The sequence below is a fragment of the Mus musculus genome, chromosome 4 (assembly GCF_000001635.26).
Source record: "Mus musculus strain C57BL/6J chromosome 4, GRCm38.p6 C57BL/6J".
Classification (NCBI taxonomy): Eukaryota; Metazoa; Chordata; class Mammalia; order Rodentia; family Muridae; genus Mus; species Mus musculus.
The window spans coordinates 152,342,184-152,367,040 of NC_000070.6; the positions used below are offsets into that span (position 1 = coordinate 152,342,184).

A 24,857-nucleotide genomic window follows, 5' to 3' on the forward strand; every position below is an offset into this window, starting at 1 on the left:
CCATTTACTCACCCACTCATCCATCCATCCATCCATCCATCCACCCATCTGTCCATCCATCCACCCATCCACCCATCCATCCATCTATCCGTCTGCCAATCCATTTATCCATCCATTTTCTGTCTGCCAGCTAATACTCAACATTTGTCTGTCTGTCCATCCATCCCACACTCATCTATCCACTCACAAGCTCCCCATCCATCTGTCCATCCACCCCACCATCCTATCCACTCACAAGCTCTCCCCATCCACACACCCACCGTTCCTGCGTGCATGCATCCATCCACCGTCCATTTGTCCACTATACCCATCCATTCATTATTCATCCACCTGTTTCTGTCCATCTACCCATCTACCTACTCAACACAGATTTCTTTAATATTTTTGAGCCAGGTCCTAATCAGTGTTTCTGGGGGGCTCTTTTTTTTTTTTCTTGGCAAGGCCTCACTATTTAGCCCTGTTCTGGAACTCATTATATAGACCAGGCTAGGCTGGGATTAAAGTCATGTGCTGCCGCACCAGGCTTCTGGATGTGTGTGTGTCTTGCCGAGGAACCCGTGAGACCTTTCATCTCTGTAATTCTGGCTTCATCTGCCTCTCCCTGGCTCTTTCTTTTGCTCCGTTCTTTCCATCAGTCTTTATCTGGTCTCTTTGGCATCTCTGCCTCTCTCGTCCCTGTGTCTTCCCGTGACGTGCCTCCGGTGTTGATCTCCATGTCTTCTACTCCTTGCCTCTTTCTTCCCACCATGCCCTGCACCTGACCGGGGGGGCTTCTGCCTGCTTCCTTGGGCCATCTTCACTCTCCCATCTCCCAGTCACTTAGGCTAAGAGCCTCTCTTGCTTCTCTCCTCCCTCATTCTCAGGACGGCCGCTTTCTTTTATGAGATGCCAATGAGGTGATGTCTGGGTTTTGTTAAATGTCATAAATAAATTATTAATCGCCTCTTGTGTGGCTGCACTGCTCTGGATCTGCCGAGGGCCTGTGCCACAGGGGGAGGCCCAGAGATGAATGAGATCTTTAGTTTAGGCTTCTCAATATCCAGAAGTCCTATCCCAGAGTTCTTCCACCCCGTGACCCCTCCTAGATTCTTTCTGTGTTACTGAAATGCACCCAGCCCTGGGGGGGGGGGGGCTCACAGTTCTGCCCAGGAAGAAGGCTACAGTATGAAGCCCATTTCAAAGATGAATGATCAGTGGGCAGGCCTTTAGGGCGCCGGGTCAGGAAGGGGTGGGGGTTAAAAGCCCTTGTGCGTCTTTGGCCTTCTTCCTCCCTGACCACTAGGTGGCCCTGTTCCCTGCTTGGAGATGGGTTGTAGGGTCCGAAACTGGAAGGAGCCCCTATTCCCTGGGTTCTGGGAAGAACAGGGGACTGAGCTGGCTCTCCATCAATGGCTCATTTGCTCACCTCAGACACAAGTGATGGAGATCTTGTCTTAGCTCCTTCTGCCGACCCCCTAGTCCTCCCATTCACAGAACCAGATGACATAACTTCTATGAGAGTCCTGTTGGAAAAGCTTCCTGGAGGCTTGTTCTTCCTCACAGGAAGTGGGGCCTGGAGCCAGGACTTCACCCTGGGTGTAGACTTCTAGATCTGTCCTGATTTGGCCCCCCCACACTTATCTCTCAGGCTCTGGGAACTCTCAGATCCAGAGCCGACTTTAGTCACTTCAGTGGTCCTGGGCTTGACACACAAGGCACACTGCTGAAATACTGAGTTCTGGGCAGTCCAAGGCCTGGAGGGTGGAGCAAGGGGAGGCCTCACATACTGGTATGTGCCTTTGGCCCATGTTGCCAAGACTGTCCCCTCGGATATCGGTGGAGCCGAGATATGGGCAGATGAGGAGGTCCTTAGAGTAAATCTGTAAATGGGGGCATTGAAATATCTTATTGAGACAATGTCTTGCTACGTAGCCTGGGTTGTCTTCAAACTTTGATATTACCCTCAGACTGTGGAGTGCTAGGATTAGCGACCTGTGCCATCACACCTGGCTCAGTGCCACTGCTATAAGTTACTAGCTGGGAAGGGTCACTCAGCTCACCCAGTGGCAGCTGGATGATGCAGGCCTGCGCTGGGGGCTGTGCGGCCAGCTGACAAGGGGCAGAGAGCAGAAAACACTTTACCTGACAGATTCTGTCACGACCCTTGAGCTGTGTCCCATCCCTGGTCTCGGAAGTAGCCTCCCTTGCTCCTCAAGCCAATTCTGACTGGGGCCACGTAAGGAGTTACCAAGCTAATGGTCCTAATTATAGCTACCTTGGATCGATGGAACCTCCAGCTCTGGGGCGGGGCGGGGCGGGGCTGGTGTTTGAGGGTACCACCAGGCAGGCCAGAAGGGCACTGGGGCAAGCCTCCAGCGGCTGACTGTTGGCAGGGCAAACTCCCTCACTCCAGGGTAGAGGAGTTGCGTCTCCCCCATGGGCCACAGACCCTTTGTTTTAAAGCCATCCTCTGACCTGCGCCTGACAGATGGGGCTGTGGGGAGGAGGAACAGGGTTGACAGACAGCACAGGTCTGAGTCCTGGGTGTGGCAGCCCATGGGGTTGCTTGAGGGTGACTCTCTTGAGGGTGAGCTTGCTTTTAGAAGGCTCAGGACCTGTTGCTGCAGAGGGGGATGGCTCATGTGGGAGGAAGGAGCTGAAGCGTCCGTCCGTCCGTCCGTGCAGACTGAGTGTGTGGGTGATGGGTGGAGCCAGGGTCACAGGCCACGCCTCAGGTGTCTGTCCTCAGGGCTACCAGAAGCTACATGAGGACAGGAAATGCTTGTTAGAGATAGGCATGGTCAGAGCTGGGTCCCCCATCCTCATGTGCGAGCTCTGAAAAATTCCCAGAGGAAAAAAAATTTTTTTTTCATTATTAAGCAGGCAGCCTTGGGCTGTGAGGTTGTCTTGTGGAGGAGCTGTGTGTGTGTGTGTGTGTGTGTGTGTGTGTGTGTTTGTGTGTCTGTGTGTGTTCTGGATGAGTTGCAGCTAGCTTGGGGGCTACTTCCTGCCCTCTTCAGTATCCACGAGTGGACCCCAGGCTTCCTTCCAGAACATTCCTAGCTACCTGTGCACCTCCCCCCACCCCCCATCTCTTCTGCTGGTCACTTGGAGGACATGTGCTGGGCTGGCTTCCTAAGCCTGGGGATTCCCCTGCTGGGTGGAGACAGAGGACTGCCCAGAGCAGGCAGGAGGGAGAAGGGCCCCCTCGGGATTGCATCAGCCTGGAGCTGGTTACATAACCGTTGTGGATGGCTCCCAGGGGCTGGGAGCTTCTGGCTGGCTGGGTGTCTGTGGTGTTGGGAGAGTACACAGGTATGGATGGGTATCCCACTGGTCACCATAGCCTGGCCTGCTTCCATTCTCAGCGCAGCTGCCCAGACTCCACCACACCTAGATGACACCGGACACTGAGGGCCTCTGGCACATTAGAGCTCAGAGGAGCCCTGGGTTACTTCCAATATCACCTGGCCTCAGCTTGGATCCCTGGCCCGTGGTAGCCTAAGTCAGGAACCGCCCACTCCCTTGTGCTCTGGAGTCCTGCCAAGACCACAACAGCTGTACCCACTACATGGGCCCTGTGTTCTCTGTAGCTGGGTACTGTGGTACTAAGTACTATGGTACTCACTTGTGATACTTCTCTGTAGCTGGGTACTGTGGTACTCAGTACTGTGCTACTTCTCTGTAGCTGGGTACTGTGGTACTAAGTACTGTGGTACTTCTCTGTAGCTCGGTACTGTGGTAGTCTTCCAGGGATGACTGGCATTTGGACTGTACTCAGGCTGCCTTCCTGCAGCGGCTTCCGGTCCTACCTGGAGCTTGCCTTCTCCTCTCTGTATTGGCTGGCTGCTCTTCTGGATTCCCATCCGTACAGTTGGAGGGGGCTGGAACTTGGCTGCACACTATCCCTGGCCTGGAGATTCTGGGGAGCTGTGTTGGCAGGCAGGGCTGCTTGTTCCTTGGATGGGGGTCCTGGTGCCAAGGGGTACTTTGCCCCTGTAGGAGGATCTAAATGTGCAGATTGACTGTGTAGGGTTCAGAAAGGGGATCATAGCCACGCAGTGCCCTCTGAGGGTGGGGTATGTGTGATTGGCTAGCCACCCGGTCTGCGGAGCCACCAAAACCAGTGGGGACCTGTCTTCCTCCCTCTGGACTCTGGAGTTCAAGAGATTCAAGGCTGGCAGGTAGACTGGTGTGGGACCTGAGAGATGGGTGATGCCTCTCTATGCATGCATGCATGCGGAGCACAGGCTCTTCTCTACTGTCTGGTCACCCCTAGATGCTCGCTCACTGTGCACAGAACAGGAGGTCGGGCCAGAGGAGCCAGGTTATGGGCTGGAGAAGTCCTTGGGCCTTTGGAGCGACTTCATTTTGGAACTCTCTTTTGCCCCTCTGCGTGGCTCTCCCCCTTCCTCCTCCCTACCCCCCATGACTGCCTGTCTCCTTTGCCCCTCTGGGTGGGGCTGCTTCTTTCTCTCCCCCCCCCCACTGTCTTTCTACTCTGGGTGGTTTGGTGACCTGCAGATGACCCTCACTATCTTTCCTCTGAGGTCACGTGAGTCTGATGCATGGAAATACTGTTTCAACTTGGATTTCCTCAGTGGGTAGGGGTCAGGCTTCATTAACCATGTGCCCCCCCCAGGACATCAGGAGTCCCTTTCTCCTCTTGGGGTGGCATGGAGCTACTTAACCACTTTTTAAATGACCCTAGGCCCTAAGTCCACCTTAACTCCTCTTGGAATTTAATGAAAAAATGTGTGTGTGGTGTGTGCACCTGAGTGTGGGGGTGCATACAGATATGGAGGTCAGAGGAAGACACAGTGCCTTCTTTGTCACCCTCTACCTTGTTACCTTTAGACAGGATATCTAACTGGACCTTAAATCCCATTTGGCTAGGCTGGGTGGCTGGCCAGCAAGCTGTCCTCCAACAGGCATGCTCAGCCACGTCTGGCTTTGGCCTTTAATTGAAATGAGAGACTTTGGGATTCACAGGCAACTTCTGGAAAACCGACGTGTGCAATGGGCTGGGCCCTGTGCATCTATGTTGGGCGTGTGTATTGATTTCCTGCACAGAGCTAGGCAGGGAAGCAGTGTGGTCTTGAATACCTCAGTAAGAGAGAATCCTGTTGTCAGGCAGTGGTGGCTCATGCCTTTAGTCTCAGCACTCAGGAGGAAGAAGCAGGCAGATCTATCTCTGTGAGTCTCAGGCCAGCCTGGTCTACAGAGCAAGTTCCAGGACAGCCAGGGATACAGAGAAACCCCATCTTTGAAAAACCAAAAACCAAAGAGGGAACTTATCAAGCCCATGACTGATTATTGTGCCGATTCCATTAAGTGTTTGGCTGATGGGACCCGTGTCTCTTATTGTCTTATTCTCAAGTCACATCTGAGCTGTACTTGAACCTCTGGGGGGCCAGGACAGGTTTTCCTCAGCTTGGGGTCTCTGTTGGGTCCCAGCCCTCCTTGGCCAGCTAGCTATGATACTGGTGTGCCACGAGGCCACTTCTCCCCCAGGTCAGTAAGGACACCAGAGTATTGAGTTCATGACTAGGTGGTTATTTGACCTTTGAAAGGTCAGAGAGGGCAGGTGACCTGTGCCGTCTACCAGAGCTGACATGACTGTTGTCCCTTGACTTAGGACCGTGATCCCATGGCTTCGATGGTGGCATGTGGTGGTGTAGGGGGTCTCGTGGCCTGCCTTTGGCTCTGTGTCCCATTTTCTGGCTCAGAGAAACTGAAGGTCACCCCTCTCTCTCCCTTCCAACTCCTGCAGAAGAAGAAGACGGTGGCCTTGAAGGCTTTGAGGACTTCTTCCCTGCAGAGCCCGTGAGTCTTCCCAAGAAGAAGCCGAAGAAGCTGAAAGAGAGCAAGTCCTCCAAAGGTAAAAGGAAGAAGAAAGAGGTGAGGCACACTGGGGGCGTGGCGCGGCGTCGGGGAGGGCGTGGTGTGGCGGGGTGGGCCGGGACCCTGCATTGCATAGAATGGAAATGTCATGAAGAAATGCCCCTGGGATGGAAATAGCATGTTCTGTTCCTTAAGAAAGTTGGAGGGTCAGCTGTCCTGTCCTGAGCTGGGACACCGTGACACTATCCCTGGCTGTCAGCATCTTCTCACAGGCATCCTGGTGGCCGCAGCGCAGCCTGTCCTCTCCCAGGCTGCTCTGTAGGAGCCTCTGTCTCCTTAGTGAATCGCACCGAAAGCAGAGAAAGTCAGAGAAACCAACACGGGGAGGATCTAGTGAGAGGACCGGCTGTGTGTAAGGGCCATGCCGGGGGACCTAAATGCTCCTGTGTTTTGCTTCCTGGTTCTGGTGGCTCTGATAGGAGCAGTTGGGACTCAAGGCTGAAGAGGCGAGGTGGCGTGACATGACATGACCCTTCCATGTGCCTCGTGCTGATGTGCTTCATCTCTGGGATCGCCCTTGGACATGGGTGGTGTGGGGAACCGAGGCAAGGATGTAGCTTAAAGTCACAGGGAACTGAGGCAGGCATGTAGCTTAAAGCCACAGGTCTCAACCCCTGCATCTCTGGGCAGCCCTGCTGGGATGGTGGGTTATGTACTTGGTCCACCAAAGACAGCGATGGCCTTGTGCTCCTGACTCAGGCTTTAAGCTGGTTTTCCTGGGTCCCCAGAATGCAGGCTGAGTGTAGAAAGAAGCAAGGAGAGAGAATGATGGTGCAGGGTAGGTGGGAGCCCCTGCCCACCCGGGGGTCTCGACTCTGTCCTCTTCCTTTGTTGGGAACGTGTCAGATGTGGACCCGGCAAGTGAGGGATGACCGTGGAGAGGATCAGGGACATCTGAGGGACCTGAAGCCTGTGTGTTTTCTCTTCTGTTACAGTGTCTTGTCTAGGGCTGTGAGCAGAGCCTAACCCGAGGGTTCCCCTTAGCAATGCATAGCACCCCCCCCTAGGCCAGTTAGTCCTTCAGTGTCCCTTCTAGCCCACCCCTACTCTGTCCTTGCTTTGCATCTTGGTGTGTGTGTGCATGTGCATGCGTGCGTGTGTGTGTGTGTGTGTGTGTGTGTGTGTGTGTGTGTGAAGCCCTGGGATTCAGGTGCCCCGACTTTCTGGTTGAAGCTGTGAAGTCCCACTCTGGTGCCACTGTTCCCTGCCCCGGGCTTTGGGATCCTCTGGCAGAGGACAGGGCCCTCCCCCGGCTTGCTCTCAAATGCCAGGCCATAGGCTGGGACCCTGTCAGCTGTAAGCAGCCCCAACAGGGCTTCCCAGGGTTCCATTCTAAGCAAGGCTGTCTTTTTTCTCACTCCTTCCCGGGCCAGGCAAGGCATGGGGTTGCCATGGCTCTGGTAGGAAGGAGGTTGGAGATGGGGAGGGGCTGTAGGGCTGGGGGTATGGTGGCCTCCAAGGTAAGACTCGGGAAATCTTTGCCCACTGACTTGGGTCTCTAGGCCTCTTTTTCTGAGGACATGGTTGTGTTTTTTTCCCTGTACCGTCTTCCTCTGGTTCGGTCTTCACACACTGGCTCTTCCTCCAGCCCGTGCTTGGTTCCTCTGCCGTATTCATCTCTCTCAGTCTCTCTCCACTTCATTTTCCCAGTCCCCTCCCATTCCTCCCTTCTCTCTTTCATTCTCTCCTCTGCCCCGGTGGTCGTGGTGGTCTTTCCTTAAGATGTAGCACTGCCTCTTTAAAAAAGTGGGGCATGGAGGGAGACAAGGTTGCACTATATGGTGGTGACCCTCTGACCAGGGGTGCTTTTCCCTCTCCTTTTCCATCCCATTCCATCCAGCAGCTTGGCTCTCTCTCACCAGCTGCAGGATCTGGGGGTGGGGGGTGGCAGTCTGTAGCATGCTATTTACAAAGAGGAAGAGCCGTCTGCCCGCCCACGCACCCACCCGGCAGCCCTGGATCACGGGTGTGGGAATCTCCTTCCTCCCCCGACCCCACCGCTGCATCCCCCACCAGGTGACTCGTGCCAGGCGCCGAGGAGCTGGAGCAGGTGGGCTCTAAGGCAGTGGTTTGGGCGGAGTGTGTGTGTGTGTGGGGGGGGGGGGTTGGGGGGCGCACACAGGCAAGCAGCAAGCCCTGGTTTCTGATTTACATAAAATAACCGGGCTGCAGCCGGAACCTGAGCATATGTAGATGAAGCTCCCTGTCAGACCGGGAGCGCAGGAGGGAGAACTGATTTCAACCTGTACTGCAGCGGTTGCCATGGCAACCAATTATTCAGTGCTAAATTATAACTGTTTATAACACTGGTGAATGGGAGGCTCAGATTTCATTCTTTTTTTTTTTTTTCCTTTTTCCCTCTCAGTCTTGGAGGACCCCAAGTCGAGAATGACCAACTCCCCGAGTTCTTCCTTTAAGTCTAAATACTGTTTTGTTTTGTTTTTTTTTCTTCCCTTTTTCAGGAGACAAGATGTGGGCTGGGCATAGAAAGGGGGTGGGGAGAGAGCAAGATAGGAGGGCCTGGATTCAGAAATTGTGGATCAGGGAGGGAGAAGGGGTTGTGTTGGACTCACTGTTTGGGGTCTCCACCAGCCATGGCTGTGCTCTCAACAGGAAAAGGGGGGCTGAGCAGAGAGAACCCTCTTTGCTCCAACCTGGGTGTGGCATCTGAAGTGCTTTGCATGTGTCTCTTGAGGTTCCCAAGTGCTCTGTTACACAGTCATGCCCAGGGTCGGACCTTTACACCCATGAAGGACGGTGCCAAGGTCCAACTGTCATCCTGATTTTACAGCCTCTGTGTGCTTTGGTTGCTCTCAGACCTCAGGATGACTGAGATTGGCTGGGGAGCTCTGTGAGAGGTTTACAGGTCTGTCTCTCCTTCCTGAATGGGGTGTGGCCCACCTCCTTATCACCGGACTCTTCTTTAAAAACAGGATCTCACTAGGTGGCCTGGAATTTAGCATACAGACCAGCTGACCTCAAACTCAGAGGCCGGGCTGGCTACCTTTGGTGTGGTCCCTCTCCCTGTGGTTCTGGGTCAATTTTCCCTTCTTCTCTTTCATATGACATTGCTCTGTGGGGGATGCTTTTCGAATCCACTTGCAGTGTTTCCTCCTCACTGTCTTCTCTGAGAGGCGGGATGTTTTTATGATGTGCAGCCAGCAGAGGAGGAGGCCCAGTGGAGGAAGTATGGGGACAGCTGGTTCAGGTTCTGCCAGGACTCAGACTCATCTTGTACTCCACTGTGGTGTGCCGGCATGGCTGTGGGGGTGACCCAGGATATGCTGGCTTTATTGGGAAGAGGCAGGGCAGGGGAGAAGAGAGGAGGGCTTGGGGGTCGGGGCTGCAGGTTAGGGTCCTCTCTCCCTGTGGGTAGACATCTTGCCTATGCTTTGGTAGATGGATGGAGAAAAGGGACCTCTAGCCTGAGCTCCACGCTGCCTGCTGGGTTCCAGCTCTGCCCACTGCCCTCCTACCCAGCTCTGGAGTGTGTCTTGGCTGAGTCCTGTCCAGGCCAGGCTTTCGGCTTTAGCAAGCCCCGCCCCTTATCCGTGCTTTGCACAGGCTGTTGCTGCTTCTGCTAGACATCTCAGTCCGCTGGAGGCGCCTTCCCACCTCCCTCGTGCCCTCTTCTCCCTCTGGCTCTAAGCTGCGCTGGCCACTTCTGCCCCCCTCTTGCACTACCCCGGGTATGGCAGTGTCTTCTTCCCAGTTAGAGGCTCTGAGCAGCTACCAGGCAACAGTTGTCTACCCATGACCCAGTGGAAAAACGTCTGCTTCCCCGTCAGCATCATCAGCATTTGAGGGTTGCTGCTCTTGCCTGGGTGTGGTCCACTTGTATCGGGAGTAAAGGGCATCTGTGGTTCTGAATGCAGACTGATCTGGTCTGAGTTCCCTGCCAGGACACACGGTGATCAACTGGTTCTCCCTAGTTACCCCAGTCTCTGAGCACGACTATCCACACCAGCCTCTGTGTGCACAATCTCCCTGGTTTCTCTCACCACTGTGCAGTTGAGAGAGTTTAAGTTCAGGTGGTTACAATGACTTGAACATATCCCAGACTAGCAAGGATCCATGGGCAGGCCATTCAGGTTGCAGCTGCTGTCTGTGGTGCTGAAGTGTATGGTGTGCTCTCTCTCTCTCTCTCTCTCTCTCTCTCTCTCTCTCTCTCTCTCTCTCTCTCTCTCTCTCTCTCTGTATCTCTTGGACATGATCTTGAAGAGCTGGCTGGTCTCTGTTACCTTGGGGGAAGGGACTGTCCCCATCTGAATTCCACTGGGAACTGTGGCTGTGGGGTTCCATGTTACCGACAGGTGTGGGAGCTGGGAGTTGCCCCTTGGGTCCAGGGCAGAGTCAGTATTCTGAGAAAGCAAGGAGACCTTGTCAGCGTGCTGACTTGGTGATCGATTAGCAGGTGACAGGTGCAGTCTTCTATGAGGGAGACTGAGCTGAGCTTCCGGGAGAGCCTAAGAGAGCCTATGGGTGGGGTTGTCCCAGCCGGACTGCAGGGAAGACCTCAGCGACAATAATTGATTGGTGACATGTCCAACCTCAGCTAATTGATGGGATGTTGCTTCATTGGAAGTTCTCTACTGGGACAGGCAAGAAAATGGTTCAGGGTCCCCCCAAGATTGTTGCCCCTTCTTCCCCTTCATCTCCTTTCTTTCTCTCCTGCTTCCCTCTCCTGACTGTCTTTCATAGCTTAGTCTTCATGTCTCCAGCTTTCTCTATCTCTTCTCACACCTGTCGTTGCTTACCTGAAAAATATCTCACAGCAATCACAAGGGGGACAAGTCCCGAACTGGTAATCGTAGTGACGGCGCCAGCCTGCCCCTGCAGACCCCAGTGGGAGAGGACAGGGCTCTGCTGTTCTCTTGCCTCCAAACTGGGCAAACCATTTCCTTCCAGGGACGGTATCTTGCTGGTGGGTATGCTATGACTGTAAACACCCTCATCTCCATATAAATGGGCCATTTTCTGCCTGTACAGACAGGAAACACAATCCAGTCAATTTTAAGAGCTGCCTGATTTACCTTTTTCTATGGTTGAGGTGGAGTGGCCAGCCTGGAGACAGGCTTGTACCGTGGCTGCTCTGGAGAGCTGGTCCTCCGTGCATTCACCCCATCCACGGGTGCAGTACAGGGTGCAGGGTAGACGGGTCGGCTCCTGTCTGGAACTTTCCTTGGCTATTTGGCTTTGGTCATCATGGCCTCTACCAGGAGTTCTTGGGGTACAGTGGCATTATATTTCCCAAATCCACTCTGACCCAAACAGAAGCTGACACCTGCCTGGAGAAGTCTGGTTCCTCTGTGGATCATCTCACCATCTGCCACTCACCTCTGCTTGTGCTCCTTCACCAGTGCACAATGGGTGAAGAAAGTTGGTGGCCGAGTAACTTAACCAGGCCTTGCTGCCCCAGGTCTTCGGCATTCTGGGGTGTCCTGCGCCCTCACCGCTCCCCTTGTCTTTTCCAGGGGAGCAATGACGAGATGTCAGACAACGAGGAGGACCTGGAAGAGAAGTCAGAGAGCGAAGGTAGCGACTACTCCCCCACCAAGAAGAAGAAGAAGAAACTGAAGGAGAAGAAGGAGAAGAAGGAGAAGAAGGAGAAGCGGAAAAAGAGGGGTGAGGATGAAGATGATAACGACGACGGAGGCTTGAAGGTAATCGCTGGGGCGGGGCCAGACAGGAGGATGTCGGAGGAGGAGCTCGGAGTTTGGAGTCAGGGAGACTCTGTGTACGTGCACACACTGGGATGTCGGACACAGATCACGAGGGGCCTGTGGCCAGAAGGGCTTGCGACAGCAACCGTGCGGTGTCTTGCTGATAGATTGGGGCTGCTCTTGGCAATAGCTCGCCCACCCGAGCGTGCAGCTGTTTCTGGAGAGGACGATAGATAGTGTGCACTCAAGTTTGGTGTTGGGAACCTCTTGCTTGGAGCAATTTGGGGAAATGAAACAGCAAATGGGATCTTTGCCACTTAGCATCTGCCGGACAGCCCTGAGTGGCCAGCTCTGCCTGGGTGCTTGGTGCACTCTGCAGTCCCGCCCACGTGGGTGTTCCTCCAGTCTCTCAATGAACTTGGAGGTGTGTGCCTGTGGCTGTAAAGATGGGTCTGGCTGTCCTTTGGGCATGAGGAAAGCAAGTCAAGGCATTGCAATTGAACTGAGGCCAACCCCTGGCTTGTGGGTGGATGACCCTGTGTCACCAGGAATCATTTGTGAGCCACAACGTGGCATCGTAAACATTAACACAGTCACCGTTGGGCGGCAGAGGGCTACGTGTGATTGAAGACTGGAGTGCTTGTGGGAAGAATTGCTTTCTTGGGGGTGTCCTGACACCCAATGTGATCCCATTAGTCACTGGTGGGTGTGCTATGAATCAGCTATGACTGTAATAGCCATGGGGACAGTTTTGAGAAATTAACTTCCAGGAGCTGTTTGGATTCCTGGTGACACCATCGTCTGCTTGCTTCTGTGTTTCCTCCATGTTTCTCAGGAATGGCTGGGTGTGTCTGAGGGGGCAGGTTGGCACTGGGAGGGTGTCCCTCGTGAAACTATCTCTGAGGTGTTGTGGAACCAGGTTCCTAAGCCCTCTTGCTTTGCAGGCCGTTTCTGGGACACAGATACTGGGAACCCAGGAAGAATTTGCACCAGCTGGGTGGCTTTTCACTGCTGGAGCAGAAAGACAGCTTCCAAGAGGGCTTGAGGGATCAGAGCAGATGGGGCTCTGTGTGGCATTTTCTGGTGTCACCCAAGGCTAAGAACTTTTCTTTCTCTTCCTCCATGGATGGGGGTCTGTGTGCCCTGGCAGGTCAGGAACTGTGCACTATAAAGGTGTACAGGGGGAGAGGAAGCTGTCTGGGCCGCACAACAGTCACTAAAGTATTCATCCTACACACCTATGCTAGTTTTCTGTGAGGCAGAATGAAGAAACTGAGGCAGAAAGGTGAATTAATTTACCCACGTCTCGCTGATGTTATCTGGCAGAGAGTCATGGTTGGAACTGACCCATGGGGAGGCTGGAGAGTTGGCTCAGTGCATAAGAGGACCTGAGTCCAACTTCCAGCACCTAAAGATGGTTCATAATTATAACTGTAGTGTTGGGGGATCTGATGCCCTTTTCTGGACTCCACCGGGTACACATGAGTTAGAAGGCAAACAAGTGGACAAAGCATTCATACACATAAGCATAGCTGGGCGTGGTGGCACATGCCTTTAATCCCAGTACTAGGGAGGCAGAGGCAGGCGGATTTCTGAGTTCGAGGCCAGCCTGGTCTACAAAGTGAGTTCCAGGACAGCCAGGGCTATACAGAGAAACCCTGTCTCGAAAAACCAAAGGGCATAATAGCAAACACCCTTAGTCCCAGCAGTTGAGAGGCAGAGGCAGGACGATCTCTTTGAGTTTGAGGCCAGCCTGGTGTACATAGCAAGTTCCAGGATAGTCAGGGCTATGTAGAGAGACCAACAAACAACCACAACAATACAAACAAAACAACAAAAAGAGACCTTTCCCCACAACCAGCACTTCCTGTGATCCTGGCTCATCAGGGGCCACCAGTCCCATGGGCCACTGGCTCTCTGATCCCTGTGATGGCTCCGTTGAGCTTTTTGTCACAGTTTCCTTAGCAGCACATCTGGGAAGTGGCTGAGGGACTCTCTCAGCTCTGCTCCTTGCTGGGCCACCACTTCAGTCCTGTCTGTCTGTCTGTCTCCAGAGCGTCTCTCTCTTAGCTGAGCGGCCTGTCCCACACCCATCTGCATTCCTGCATGATCTTTCCCCAGTCTCAGCTTTAAAACTCACAGTGTCGTCCTGTGAGCTGGAGTCCGAGACATGCCACTGGTGGGGGTGTCGGTGGGGTTGTTGGGACAGGATGGGTGTGACTTTCACTGTCCCAGGGGAGGGTGAGAGCTGTTGTTAGCTTGCAGACTGCCCCTTTCTTACTCTCTCAGAGCAAGGAGGTGGGTCAGAAGGGCCCGTGCGTCTGACCCCACCTCTGGCCATGTCTCTGCAGGAGCCCAAGTCCTCGGGACAACTCATGGCGGAGTGGGGGCTGGACGACGTGGACTACCTGTTTTCTGAGGATGACTACCACACACTGACCAACTACAAAGCCTTCAGCCAGTTCCTCAGGTGGGCCAGGGGCTGACTGCTGTGTCTGGGTGACCATGAGGGTTGTGCTTATCTGAGTGGGGAGGAGGGAGAGGCAGCGGGGACTCCTGAGACGGGGAGGATTATCAGAGGAACCCCTGACCTGGGAAGGGCTTGGGGTCAGGACTCCTTCATTTTAACATAGCAGATGGTTGGGTCTACCTCCCGCACAGGCCCCCCGTCCTGGGTCCTTCTGTGGGGAATGGCCTGCTTAGGCCTGTCTCTGGTCTGCAGCCTAAATGAAAACACTCCAGAAGTCAGGAGTATGTTGGGGTGTGCTATGGCCTCACTTTGTCCTTCCCCAGCCCCTACTGGGCTAGCCAGGGGCTACTGGGCTAGCCACACCTCGCAGGCGTGAGAGAAAGGGGTGTCCTCCCTCACTTTCCCGTCTCTCTCCCGCAGGCCCCTTATTGCCAAGAAGAATCCGAAGATCCCCATGTCCAAAATGATGACTGTCCTGGGGGCCAAGTGGCGAGAATTCAGCGCCAACAACCCGTTTAAGGGTAGCTCGGCAGCAGCAGCTGCGGCGGCCGTGGCCGCGGCCGTGGAGACAGTGACCATTGCTCCTCCCTTGGCCATCAGTCCCCAGCAAGTGCCCCAGACTCTGCCCATACGAAAGGCCAAGACCAAAGAGGGCAAGGGTAAGGCTATGGGTGACTGGGCACCGGCCCTGTCTGGCAGTTCTGCCCTCTAGATCCTACAGGGCTGTTAGGGGGCATCTGTACTGAGGACTCAGTGTTGTAACTGGCTTCGGGCTGACTTCTTTGGGAGTTAACATCTGACCCACTACCCCAACACTGTGGGCATGGAGGTAGGGAGGGGTCATCCACAGCATGGGGTTGTTCTAGTCCATCCCCCACCCACCCCTACTGTGGGCATAGAGGTGGGAGCCCACAGGATGGAGCTGTTCCAGCTTTGGACTTAGACAAGTTTAAGGCAGTTTTGGATCCTCTCCTATGAGCACTTCCTGTAGCCGGGCCTCTCTGTGTCAAGTCCCTGCAGAGGGATCTCACAGGAGTGTGACCAGGTCTAGAAGGACAGCGAAGAGACCTAGGTCCAGTCTGACTCAGTGCAGATGGGGCTGGGTGGGGAGGGCAAGCAGGGCCTTCTGTTGAGGAGGAATAGACTGTCTGCGACAGTCTGGGTAGAAGTTCTGGCTTCTGAGAGGCTGGGGACTCCAATCTCCTCCCAGTGCGGGCATTAACAACACTATGTCTTCTTAGTGCTCTGATGTGGGGTTTGATGGGCTGAGAGGAGACTGGGAACCCCTGTGTCATCACACAGAGTTTTGGTGTCTGGGACAGTGCTCAGTATTGTGCCTGGCAGCCCCATTTCATGTCTCAGAGTGCCTGGTGGGTGAGTGTCATAGGCCAGGTCTTTTCTTGCCCCATCTCTGTGTCCACCCATCTTTCACAGTCCTTACTTCCCCCTGCCCAGGAGCTCCTGCAGAGCCGTTGACCCCCTGAGATGCCTGTTCAGAGCTAAAAAGATTGAAATAGCTTTTCTGTGGCATGCCCCAAGTGCAGCTGGGTCCCCATCGCCATGGGGCATAGCCAGAGGAGGACTGAACAGGGCTACCTGGCCAGGGTGTGGAGCCTACCATTAGGCACCATGTTTGGCTCTAGGCTGCTGGGGTGGGGACAGGGACATCATTCCCTAGATGGCACATCAGTCGCCTTGCAGCCCAGGGGCATAAGAAAGCTGGGAGTGGTAGCCATGGTTTGGGAGGCTGATGGACTGGCTTTTGGATCCAGGTGGGTTGTGTTGTTTTAGAAGCTGGCCCTGCTGGTTAGGAAGTCAAGGTTGGTCAGACTGTGTAGAACTGTTCCCAAGGTGGTAGGCATTTGTAAGTGTCCATGGCTCCCCTGGCTATACCAACATTTGGCCAGCATGGTGGCCAAAACAGGCAGACGGATTCAGGTTTGTCTTCCTGTGTAACCCAAGCAAGATTAGAAGCCCTCAGCCTGCCGGGCGTGGTGGCACACGCCTTTAATCCCAGCACTTGGGAGGCAGAGGTAGGCGGATTTCTAAGTTCGAGACCAGCCTGGTCTACAGAGTGAGTTCCAGGACAGCCAAGGCTATACAGAGAAACCCTGTCTCAAAAAACAAAACAAAACAAAACAAACAACAACAACAACAACAAAAAGAAGCCCTCAGCCTTCTCATCCGGAGTGGGTGACAGTGCATACGGCCAGGTCCCGGAGGCTCAGTGAGGTGGCAGGGGAGAAGCGGGCCATCAGAGGCAGTGTTGGTCACGGCAACCCTTGTCACAATGTCCAGGGCCCGGAGTGAGGAAGAAGAACAAAGGCGCCAAAGATTCCAAGAAAAAGGGCAGGGGCAAGAGAGTGGCAGGGCTCAAGTTCCGCTTCGGAGGGATCAGCAAGAGGAAGAAGGGTTCCTCGGTGAGTGTGTGTGTGTGCATGCGCGTGTGCATGTGTGAATATGTGTGTGTGCATGTGTGTGCAGGTGTGTGTATATGTGCATGTGCATGCATATGTGTATGTGGAGAGAAAGGTTCCTTAGTGTGTGCCTGTGTGTGTGAGATGGAGCGAGACGGGGAGAAGGGTTTTCTCAGTGACTGTGCTTGTGTGGGTAAGGGGAGCACTGTTTTGACCAGAGAGTGGGCCATGTTCATCCCCCTCCCCCGTGCCCCCTCCCCCCCCCCCAGCTAACTGAGGGAAGCTCTCCACACCTCTCCCAGTCTCTGTACATACAGGCCTTCTGGACCTCAGTTTCCCCATTTATAAGTGTACACCGGACCCTTCCAAAGACCCATCTAGCCTAGACTCTGACCAGGTAGCTCCCTCTGGCCAACTGCTGAGCTTGGCTGCGGTGCTGCTCACAGTGGCTCTATCCAGCAGACAGACAATCAGCCTGCCCTTCATGGGTCTTTTACCCAGCTGTGCTCCGAGGGTGGAGCCCTGGAGGGTGGCCTGTTTGACCAGGCTGATTGGAGCCACGACTCCTCCTCTAGCCCCAGGTCTCATGTCACCTCAGTCCACCTGCGCCGCTGTCACTTGTCCTCCCAGCTCTGCCAAGGGTGGAGAAGAGGGCCAAAGCTTTGCTCTGTCATTTGGTGGGGGAGAGTGTCAGGTCTCAAGGGTAGCTGCTCTCGAAGGAGCACAGCCCCTCCTCTATACGTAGAAGGAGCATGGCTCTGCCCTAGATGAAGTAGGCCAGCTCAGCTCTCACTGGTCCTTCTGTTGTGTCTGAGGGGTTCTTTAGGGTGGCCCTTGAAGGCCATGTAGGAGTTTGGGGAAGCAGTGTGGAGAAGAACTGTGGAGGTGTCAGAGGTCCTGAGAGCAGGCGATGGGAGGAGATGGGGCATCCAGGCTGTGCGCTAGCACACATTTCTAGCTGGGTTGGGGGACAGAGTGAAGCCACAGGGAGACTTCAGAGCTTCCTTGGCTCTGCTTTACCCAAATCACCAGGGTAGGCCCTGACTCACAACCCGACCTCCTTCCCTTCAGAGCGAGGAGGATGAACGGGAGGACTCAGACTTGGACAATGCCAGCATCCACAGCTCTTCTGTGCGTTCTGAGTGCTCTGCAGCTCTGGGCAAGAAGAACAAGAGGAGGCGCAAGAAGAAGAGGAGTAGGGCCTCTCGGGGGCGTGGCCTTTTCCGTGGTGGGAGGCGGGTCCTTTTCCATGATGGGAGGCGTGGCCTTTTCCGTGGTGGGAGGCGGGTCCTTTTCCATGATGGGGGAGGGGGCGGTTTTCAGAGAATGGGGGAAGGGCATCCTCATGTCCCAGCCTCTCCCAACCTTGTGCTCTCTCAACCACCCTTGTCTACTGTATGTCTTAGGGAGGAGGAAATAAGAAAGCCAGGGTTTCTTAATGCTAGACCCTAGCAGAGGGGGAGTGGACCAGGCACTTCAGCTCACCCTCCAGTCCCCCCATCAGTTACCCATGGAGCTAGACCCACCAAACACCCACCCTCCTTCCTCTTTCCCTCTCTGTCTTGATTTTTCAGACAGGATCTCACTACATAGTTCTAGCTGGTCTAGAACTTGGTATGTAGATAGGGCTGGCCTTTAACTCATGGAGATGCCCCTCCTGTGTTCTGGATTAAAGGCGTGCCTTCTCTGTTATTCTTTCTCCATGCACACTGGCTTTCTGTCCTCCCTCTCCCCTCCCCTCCCCTTCCCTCTCTCTGCCCCGCCCTTCCTTCCCCCATCTCTGTCCACCCTTCACACTCCACAGCCATCCCTAATATTTCTTTACTCTTTGGTCTACCTGTCCATCCGCTTGAGATAATTTAAACGCCTATCATGTGCCAGTCGAGTCGGGGTAGTGGGAATGGTCATGTGCGGCAGACCTCCACCATTAGCCTTCTCCCATCGTAGTTGACGATGGTGACGGCTATGAGACAGACCACCAGGACTACTGTGAGGTGTGCCAGCAGGGAGGCGAGATCATTCTCTGTGACACCTGCCCGAGGGCATATCACCTAGTCTGCCTGGACCCGGAGCTGGAGAAGGCTCCAGAGGGCAAGTGGAGCTGCCCACACTGTGTAAGCCGTGGCTGAGGTCCGGACTAGGGTTGGCAGGCCATCGCCTGGGGACACGGCTCAAGGTGCATCCACCTGGACTCCTCCCTACAGGAGAAGGAGGGGATCCAGTGGGAGCCGAAGGATGATGATGAAGAGGAGGAGGAGGGCGGCTGCGAGGAAGAGGAGGATGACCACATGGAGTTCTGCCGCGTGTGCAAGGACGGTGGCGAGCTCCTGTGCTGTGATGCCTGTCCCTCCTCCTACCACTTGCACTGCCTCAACCCGCCGCTGCCGGAGATACCGAACGGTGAATGGCTCTGCCCGCGCTGTACAGTGAGTGTTATACCTCCCGCCCCTGACGCCCCTGACGCCCCTGACGCTCCTGGCGCCACGCCCACCTTGCTGACCCAGGCCACGCCCCCAACAAACTCAACCACAGAAGACCACGCCCACGGCCTCACCCTGCCTGCTCTCTCCTGAATTCCCTTAGGACTGTTAATTGAGAATTTATTCTGCGCTAAGAACCTCATGCACATCGCATTCCTACTGGGAACTGAACCCAGGAGGCCTCCCATTGAGCTCTAATTCCATCCTCCACCTCTTAATTGACTTTCAAGAGTTATTTTGGGGTTGCTTGGGAATGGAACCCAGGGCCTATATACCAGGCAAGCTCTCACCAGAATTCCTCTTCAGCTGGAGTATGGGGCTCAGGAGGACACAGTAGCTTGCCTGAGACCATGCCACAGCAGACCTTTCCACTTGGATTTGGGTCCCTGAGTCACCCTGGGCATGGTGTCCCTAGGCTTTGACAGAGTGATGACCCCACAGTCTGGAGTTTCAGTTTATGAAGGCAGGGGACAACATTCTCTCCTCATCCCTTGACTACGGACACTGTAGGCAGCTGAAGGTCCCATGTGTGGACTTGCTCTGTCTCCCAGTGCTGGGTATCCTATCCCATAGGTTCTGGGCTGTCCTGCAGCTTCCCTGACTTGTGTATGCATCTGGGCTCCTGCCGTGTGTGGGCTTCGCATGTGTGCCAGTGTATCTATGTCCTTGGTGGTGTAGGGGATGGACAGGCCCCTTGGATGGGCGTAGGCTTCATAGCTTTCCTGAGAATGGGGTATAGTTCCCTGATTTCCTGATTCCTCCTTGCAGGAGGCGAGGCTGGGTGGGCTAAGGTCTAGGAAATGAGTTCCTCTACACCCCTCAAGTCCAAGAGAATCGCCCTGCCTTCCCATCTCGCCTCTTCCTCCTTGCGCTTTGCCCTCAGAGGCCAGAGTATGGTTGCTTCTGGGAGGTGTGGTGTGCATTGCATGTTGGATCACACCGGTGCTCTGATGCCAACAGTCCTCTGAGGCTGAGGAGAAGAGGCCAGATTTACAGGCAAGGAGACAGGCTGAAGGGGTGTGTACTCAGACACACAGAAGTTCGGCAGCTGGGCTGAGACCTGCCCTCCGCTACAGAACCCTCTCCCTAAATCTACCATCTCTCCTCAGTCCAGCTTGGCCTGTTTCAGAACTGTGTTTGTGAGGGTCATGACCACCCCAGGCCATCTCGGCGTGGCCCAGAGCACTGGTGCCGTGAGATGTGACGATTGATTGCTCTGAGCTGCCAGCCACCACTTCCGGGAGTCCCATGGTGTGACTCAGGGCCTGAGTGTGTGTGGGGGGAGAGGGGAAATGGCCTTCCTGCCCCAGCAAGCTCGGATGCACAGGCTGCATGTAGCCCTGCTGGGTGAAGGAAGTGGTCAGGACTGCAGTGTCCGTGTGGGTCAGGCAGGGCTCCTGTCCTGTGGGTGCTCACGTGTCAGGATATGAGGTTCCTGGGACCAGGCAGGGCGTGAGGCCATGCATGGCTGTATGGATGGGTTTGTCTCCTCGCTCTGCTGTTCAGGCTGAGTGGATGTAGGGGGCTCATGCACCCTGGTTTAGCTTGCCAGTGCTAAGGAAGGTCATTGTCACGTTGTCAAATACAAAGGGCCCACTTGGACCCGCAAGCTCCGTCGTTGCTTGTCTCTTGATACACAGCAATGTGTGGGTTCCCGAGGAAGCGACTGGTATCACAGAGTCCCCATGATACTGTTGTGGCTTGGGACCCGGTGTAACAAGTCTGGTGTCATAGGAGTTTCAGCCCTGTGACTTAACCCTGAACATGGTGACCATCCTCTGTTCACAGTGTCCCCCGCTGAAGGGCAAAGTTCAGCGGATCCTACACTGGAGGTGGACAGAACCCCCGGCTCCCTTTGTGGTGGGGCTGCCAGGACCAGAGGTGGAGCCAGGCATGCCCCCGCCCAGGCCTCTGGAGGGCATTCCTGAGAGAGAGTTCTTTGTCAAGTGGGCTGGTCTCTCCTACTGGCACTGCTCCTGGGTGAAGGAGCTACAGGTGAGACCTGGGGCCGCATGGTTATGTTTGTCTTGGTGTGAGCCTGGGGTTCCCCCAGGCATGGTTGGGAGCTGGGACTAGCAGCTGTGAAGGAGGCTTGTTCCACCTAGGAGAGGGCTTGGGGGCTGAAGGGCTGGTCCGGGAACTGGGGTGAGCGGCCGGTCTCCCGTGCTCTGTGACTAGTTGGAGCTGTACCACACCGTGATGTATCGCAACTACCAAAGAAAGAATGACATGGACGAACCGCCACCCTTTGATTACGGCTCTGGCGATGAGGATGGTAAGAGCGAGAAACGGAAGAACAAGGACCCTCTCTACGCCAAGATGGAGGAACGCTTCTACCGCTACGGCATCAAGCCCGAGTGGATGATGGTTCACCGCATCCTGAACCACAGGTGAGGGTGTTGGGTAGCACCTGCCGGGTGAGGGCTGTCCAGGCTTGCCTTTCAGAGCCAGGAGTAGGCTCAGTGGGGCAGGAGCCGAGTAAGGACATCTCACTGCAGGGGATGTGGCTGTCCAACCAGGAGTGTCACGCCTCTGCACAGGGGAACTGTCATGCTCAACATTCTCACTCTCAGTAGGACAGTGCCACAGACACACACAGCAGGGCAGTGCCACAGACACACACAGCAGGACAGTGCCACAGACACACACAGCAGGACAGTGCCACTGACACACACAGCAGGACAGTGCCACTGACACACACAGCAGGACAGTCCCACGGACACACACAGTAGGACAGTTCCACGGACACACACAGCAGAACAGTGCCACTGACACACACAGCAGGACAGTCCTACGGACACACACAGCAGGACAGTGCCCCAGACACACAGTAGGACGATCCCACAGATACACAGTAGGACGATGCCACAGACACACACATGAAGGGAAACACACTGAGTTGTGTGTAAGCTTACACAAAGTGGGATCTCGGCTGGGTCCCGGTTAGGGACTGAGGTCAGCAGGATGATTCTGGGAGCCAAGCAGGTCCAAGAAAGGATTAGTGTTAGTGAGCTGTCACAGTCCCAAGAGACACACACACAAGAATATACTCAGCATGGGGTGGGCATGGCGGTGCATACCTCTGATCCCAGTACTTGGGCTGCAGAGACAGACTGATCTCTGTGAGTTCAAGAGCAGCCTGATCTACACAGCAAGCTCCAGGACAACCCTGGGCCACACAGAGAGCTCTTGTCTCAAAGCTCTCTCTCTTTCCTCTCTCTCATTTGAGAGCACTGGCTGCTCTTGCAGAGGGCCTGGGTTAGGTTCTCAGTACCCACAACACTGCTTACTGCCTCCTGTAATTCTGGTTCTCGGTGATCAGATACCCTCTCCTGGCTTCTGTGGGTACCAGGAACATATATGGTACACATACATGCATGCAAACATGCATACATGCATACATGCATGCAAACACACATACATACATACATACATACAAGCATACACATTTTGTTTTTGAGACAAGGTCTTGCTATGCAGTCTTGACTGGCCTGGAACTTCCTGTATAGAGCAGGGATGACCTTATACTCAGAGATCTGTGTCTCTGCCTCCTGAGTGCTGGATTGAAGGCTGTATCAGCATGCACAGACCCCCCAATCTTAAAATAATAATAATAATAATAATAATAATAATTTCAGCAAGACTGAGTCACCTGCCTGAAGTCACACAGCCGAGGCTACAGGACTGGGAACTAGACCCAGTGTCTTTTGGTAGCACTAGTGTTTTCTTGCCCAGAGTCCCCAGTCCGTGTGTCACCTCATCCCTGAAGTCTGGCATTCCCAGGTACTTAGACCGGCCAGGGCAAGGAGGCCCAGCAGGAGGGCATCGGCAGGAGGAGCTCACTCCCAAGCCTTGGGCAGGGCAAGCCTCTGCTGATTTCTGGGTGCAGGTGCTGGACGGCAGGTGGCTGCTGCCAGCCGGCCTTGGGGAAGGCCATGAGTACCTGTCACGGGGGGCAGCTTGCAACTCTGAACTTTTCCAGCTTGGGATGGGCGGCCTACCCACTCTGTCCCTGACTCTAGGTCCTGTCAGACATTGCTGGGCGGGCAGAGGTTAAGAACCTGTGTGGCCACGGACTTCTGAGCTTGTCCTCATGTAACAAGGGTTTGCTAAAGCCTTGCTGGAGTGGTTTGTGGGGGACAGGAAACGTGCTTCTTATTGAAACATCCTTCCCATCTCCAGACTCCAGATGGTACCTGAGCTGTACCTTAGACTGACTGCCTCCCCCGTCTCTCTTTTATTAAAATGCATGCAAAAGCAAAAAGGACAATTTCCTCTGCACCCCCAAAGAGGAGCGGGCGAATCTCCCAGAGTGTGCATAACAACCAATTATTCAGTGAAAATAAGCCACCGGTTTCCATGGTGACTGGGAATTGGCCTTGCTGTTCATGGTTCCCAGGCCACCTGCTGTCATAGCTCCCCCCCCCAATTCATTTGCCGTCACCCTGGCCAGTCAGGGGTTCCCCAGCTCTCTGGCTTTGCGGGGCTCTCCTGGCTGGTTGCTGAATCTACTGATTGAGCAGGAAGCCTTGAGGACCCTTCCAATAGCCACTGTGGGGCTTGTGATCCTGGGGGTCTCTAGATGAGGCTGGCCCACCCGCAGGGATTGCTTCTTTCTTAGTTTGTAGGGAAGGACCCTCATCTCGGATGGATACTGCAAAACGCTTTGACTTTATGTTAGAACATGAAGTCTCTGAGCAGGGAAGAGATTCGTGGTGTCATTTCCATCACGTAGCAGGATGGCCTCACCCCTGCACCAGAGGCTGGAAAGGACACTGGCTGCCACTTCTTAGCGCTCCGTTAGCCACAGACTCACTGTCTCTGCCTTGGTGTCTCTATCACTCTCTCCCTGAAAGCCCAGTGGCACTGGCGAGCTAAGCCTCTCTAGAGCTCTTACCGTGGTGCCCGTGAACTGGTTGGGCCCAGAATACTAGGAGACCATGGGTGTGAGTGGATGGGCGTTTCATGTGGGGCCCTGCCTGGGACCTAAATTTGTGAGCCTCTCCCATCCCGTGCCTCCTGTGTTGCAGCTTTGACAAGAAGGGGGACATACATTACCTGATCAAGTGGAAGGACCTGCCCTACGACCAGTGCACCTGGGAGATTGATGAGATTGACATTCCCTACTACGACAACCTGAAGCAGGCCTACTGGGGCCACAGGTGTGCCCAGTGCTGGCAGCCAGGGTGTGGGCGGGGCTCCCGCTCGTTCGCTCGCTCGCTTGGTCTGAGTTTTGCTCATCTGTATCTGATGTTTCTGCTCAGGGAGCTGATGCTGGGGGAAGATGCCAGGCTGCCCAAGCGGCTGGTGAAGAAGGGCAAGAAGCTGAAGGACGATAAACAAGAGAAGCCACCCGATACGCCCATCGTGGACGTGAGTGGAGACAGGGTGGAGGTGGCGGTGTGGCATTAGCGGGCCCGCCACCCTACGTGTGGCAGTAGAGGCAGGGTCTCTTTTCTCAAGGACCCTTCCTTGGGCCCTCATGGCCGGACACTGTGAGAGACAGCGAGGCTGGATGGGCCAGTGGGAAGAGCGTACTGGTCTGGAACTCAGAGATTTGCCTGATTCTGCCACTTGAGTTCTGGGATTAAAGACATGCACCACCATGCAGGACCCCCCCTGGGCATATTTTAAGAAGCCCACCTTGGGCTGGGAGGTGTGGCTCAGTTTGTAGATTGCCTGCCCAGCATCTACAGGCCCTTGGTTTCAATTGTTAATCTTGACCTTGACTCCCATTCCTTTGACCCCAGTTGGAGGCTGAAGAACCAAACAAACATTCAGGGTTATCTTTGGCTACATAGTTGAGTTTGAGACCACCCTGATCTACAGGAGACTTAACCTCAAAATCAAGCAAACAACTAAGCAACAACAACCAAAACCTCCAAAGACCAGGATCCATGGTGGGGACATCCATTGGGAGGATTTTATTGGGAAAGTGATCTGG

At 54.7% G+C, this 24,857-nt stretch overlaps 1 protein-coding gene across 11 annotated transcripts in view; it reads left to right on the plus strand.

The window, feature by feature from the left end:
• The window catches only part of Chd5 (chromodomain helicase DNA binding protein 5), a 51,549-nt gene that overhangs the window by 3,538 nt on the left and 23,154 nt on the right, over positions 1-24,857 (plus strand). For 9 of the 11 annotated variants that reach the window (XM_006538929.2, XM_006538933.2, XM_006538930.2 and 6 more), the window contains exons 2-13: positions 5,753-5,880; positions 11,358-11,546; positions 13,898-14,016; positions 14,437-14,675; positions 16,315-16,436; positions 17,505-17,628; positions 18,381-18,547; positions 18,638-18,859; positions 20,702-20,908; positions 21,092-21,303; positions 23,944-24,075; positions 24,178-24,286. In XM_006538929.2, coding sequence (XP_006538992.1) covers positions 5,753-5,880; positions 11,358-11,546; positions 13,898-14,016; positions 14,437-14,675; positions 16,315-16,436; positions 17,505-17,628; positions 18,381-18,547; positions 18,638-18,859; positions 20,702-20,908; positions 21,092-21,303; positions 23,944-24,075; positions 24,178-24,286 — 1,970 coding nt within the window. Of the gene's footprint in view, positions 1-5,752; positions 5,881-7,782; positions 7,934-11,357; positions 11,547-13,897; positions 14,017-14,436; positions 14,676-16,314; positions 16,437-17,504; positions 17,629-18,380; positions 18,548-18,637; positions 18,860-20,701; positions 20,909-21,091; positions 21,304-23,943; positions 24,076-24,177; positions 24,287-24,857 lie in introns of those variants that run through there. The other 2 variants (XM_006538934.1, XM_030253589.1) reach the window with 2 other exon arrangements.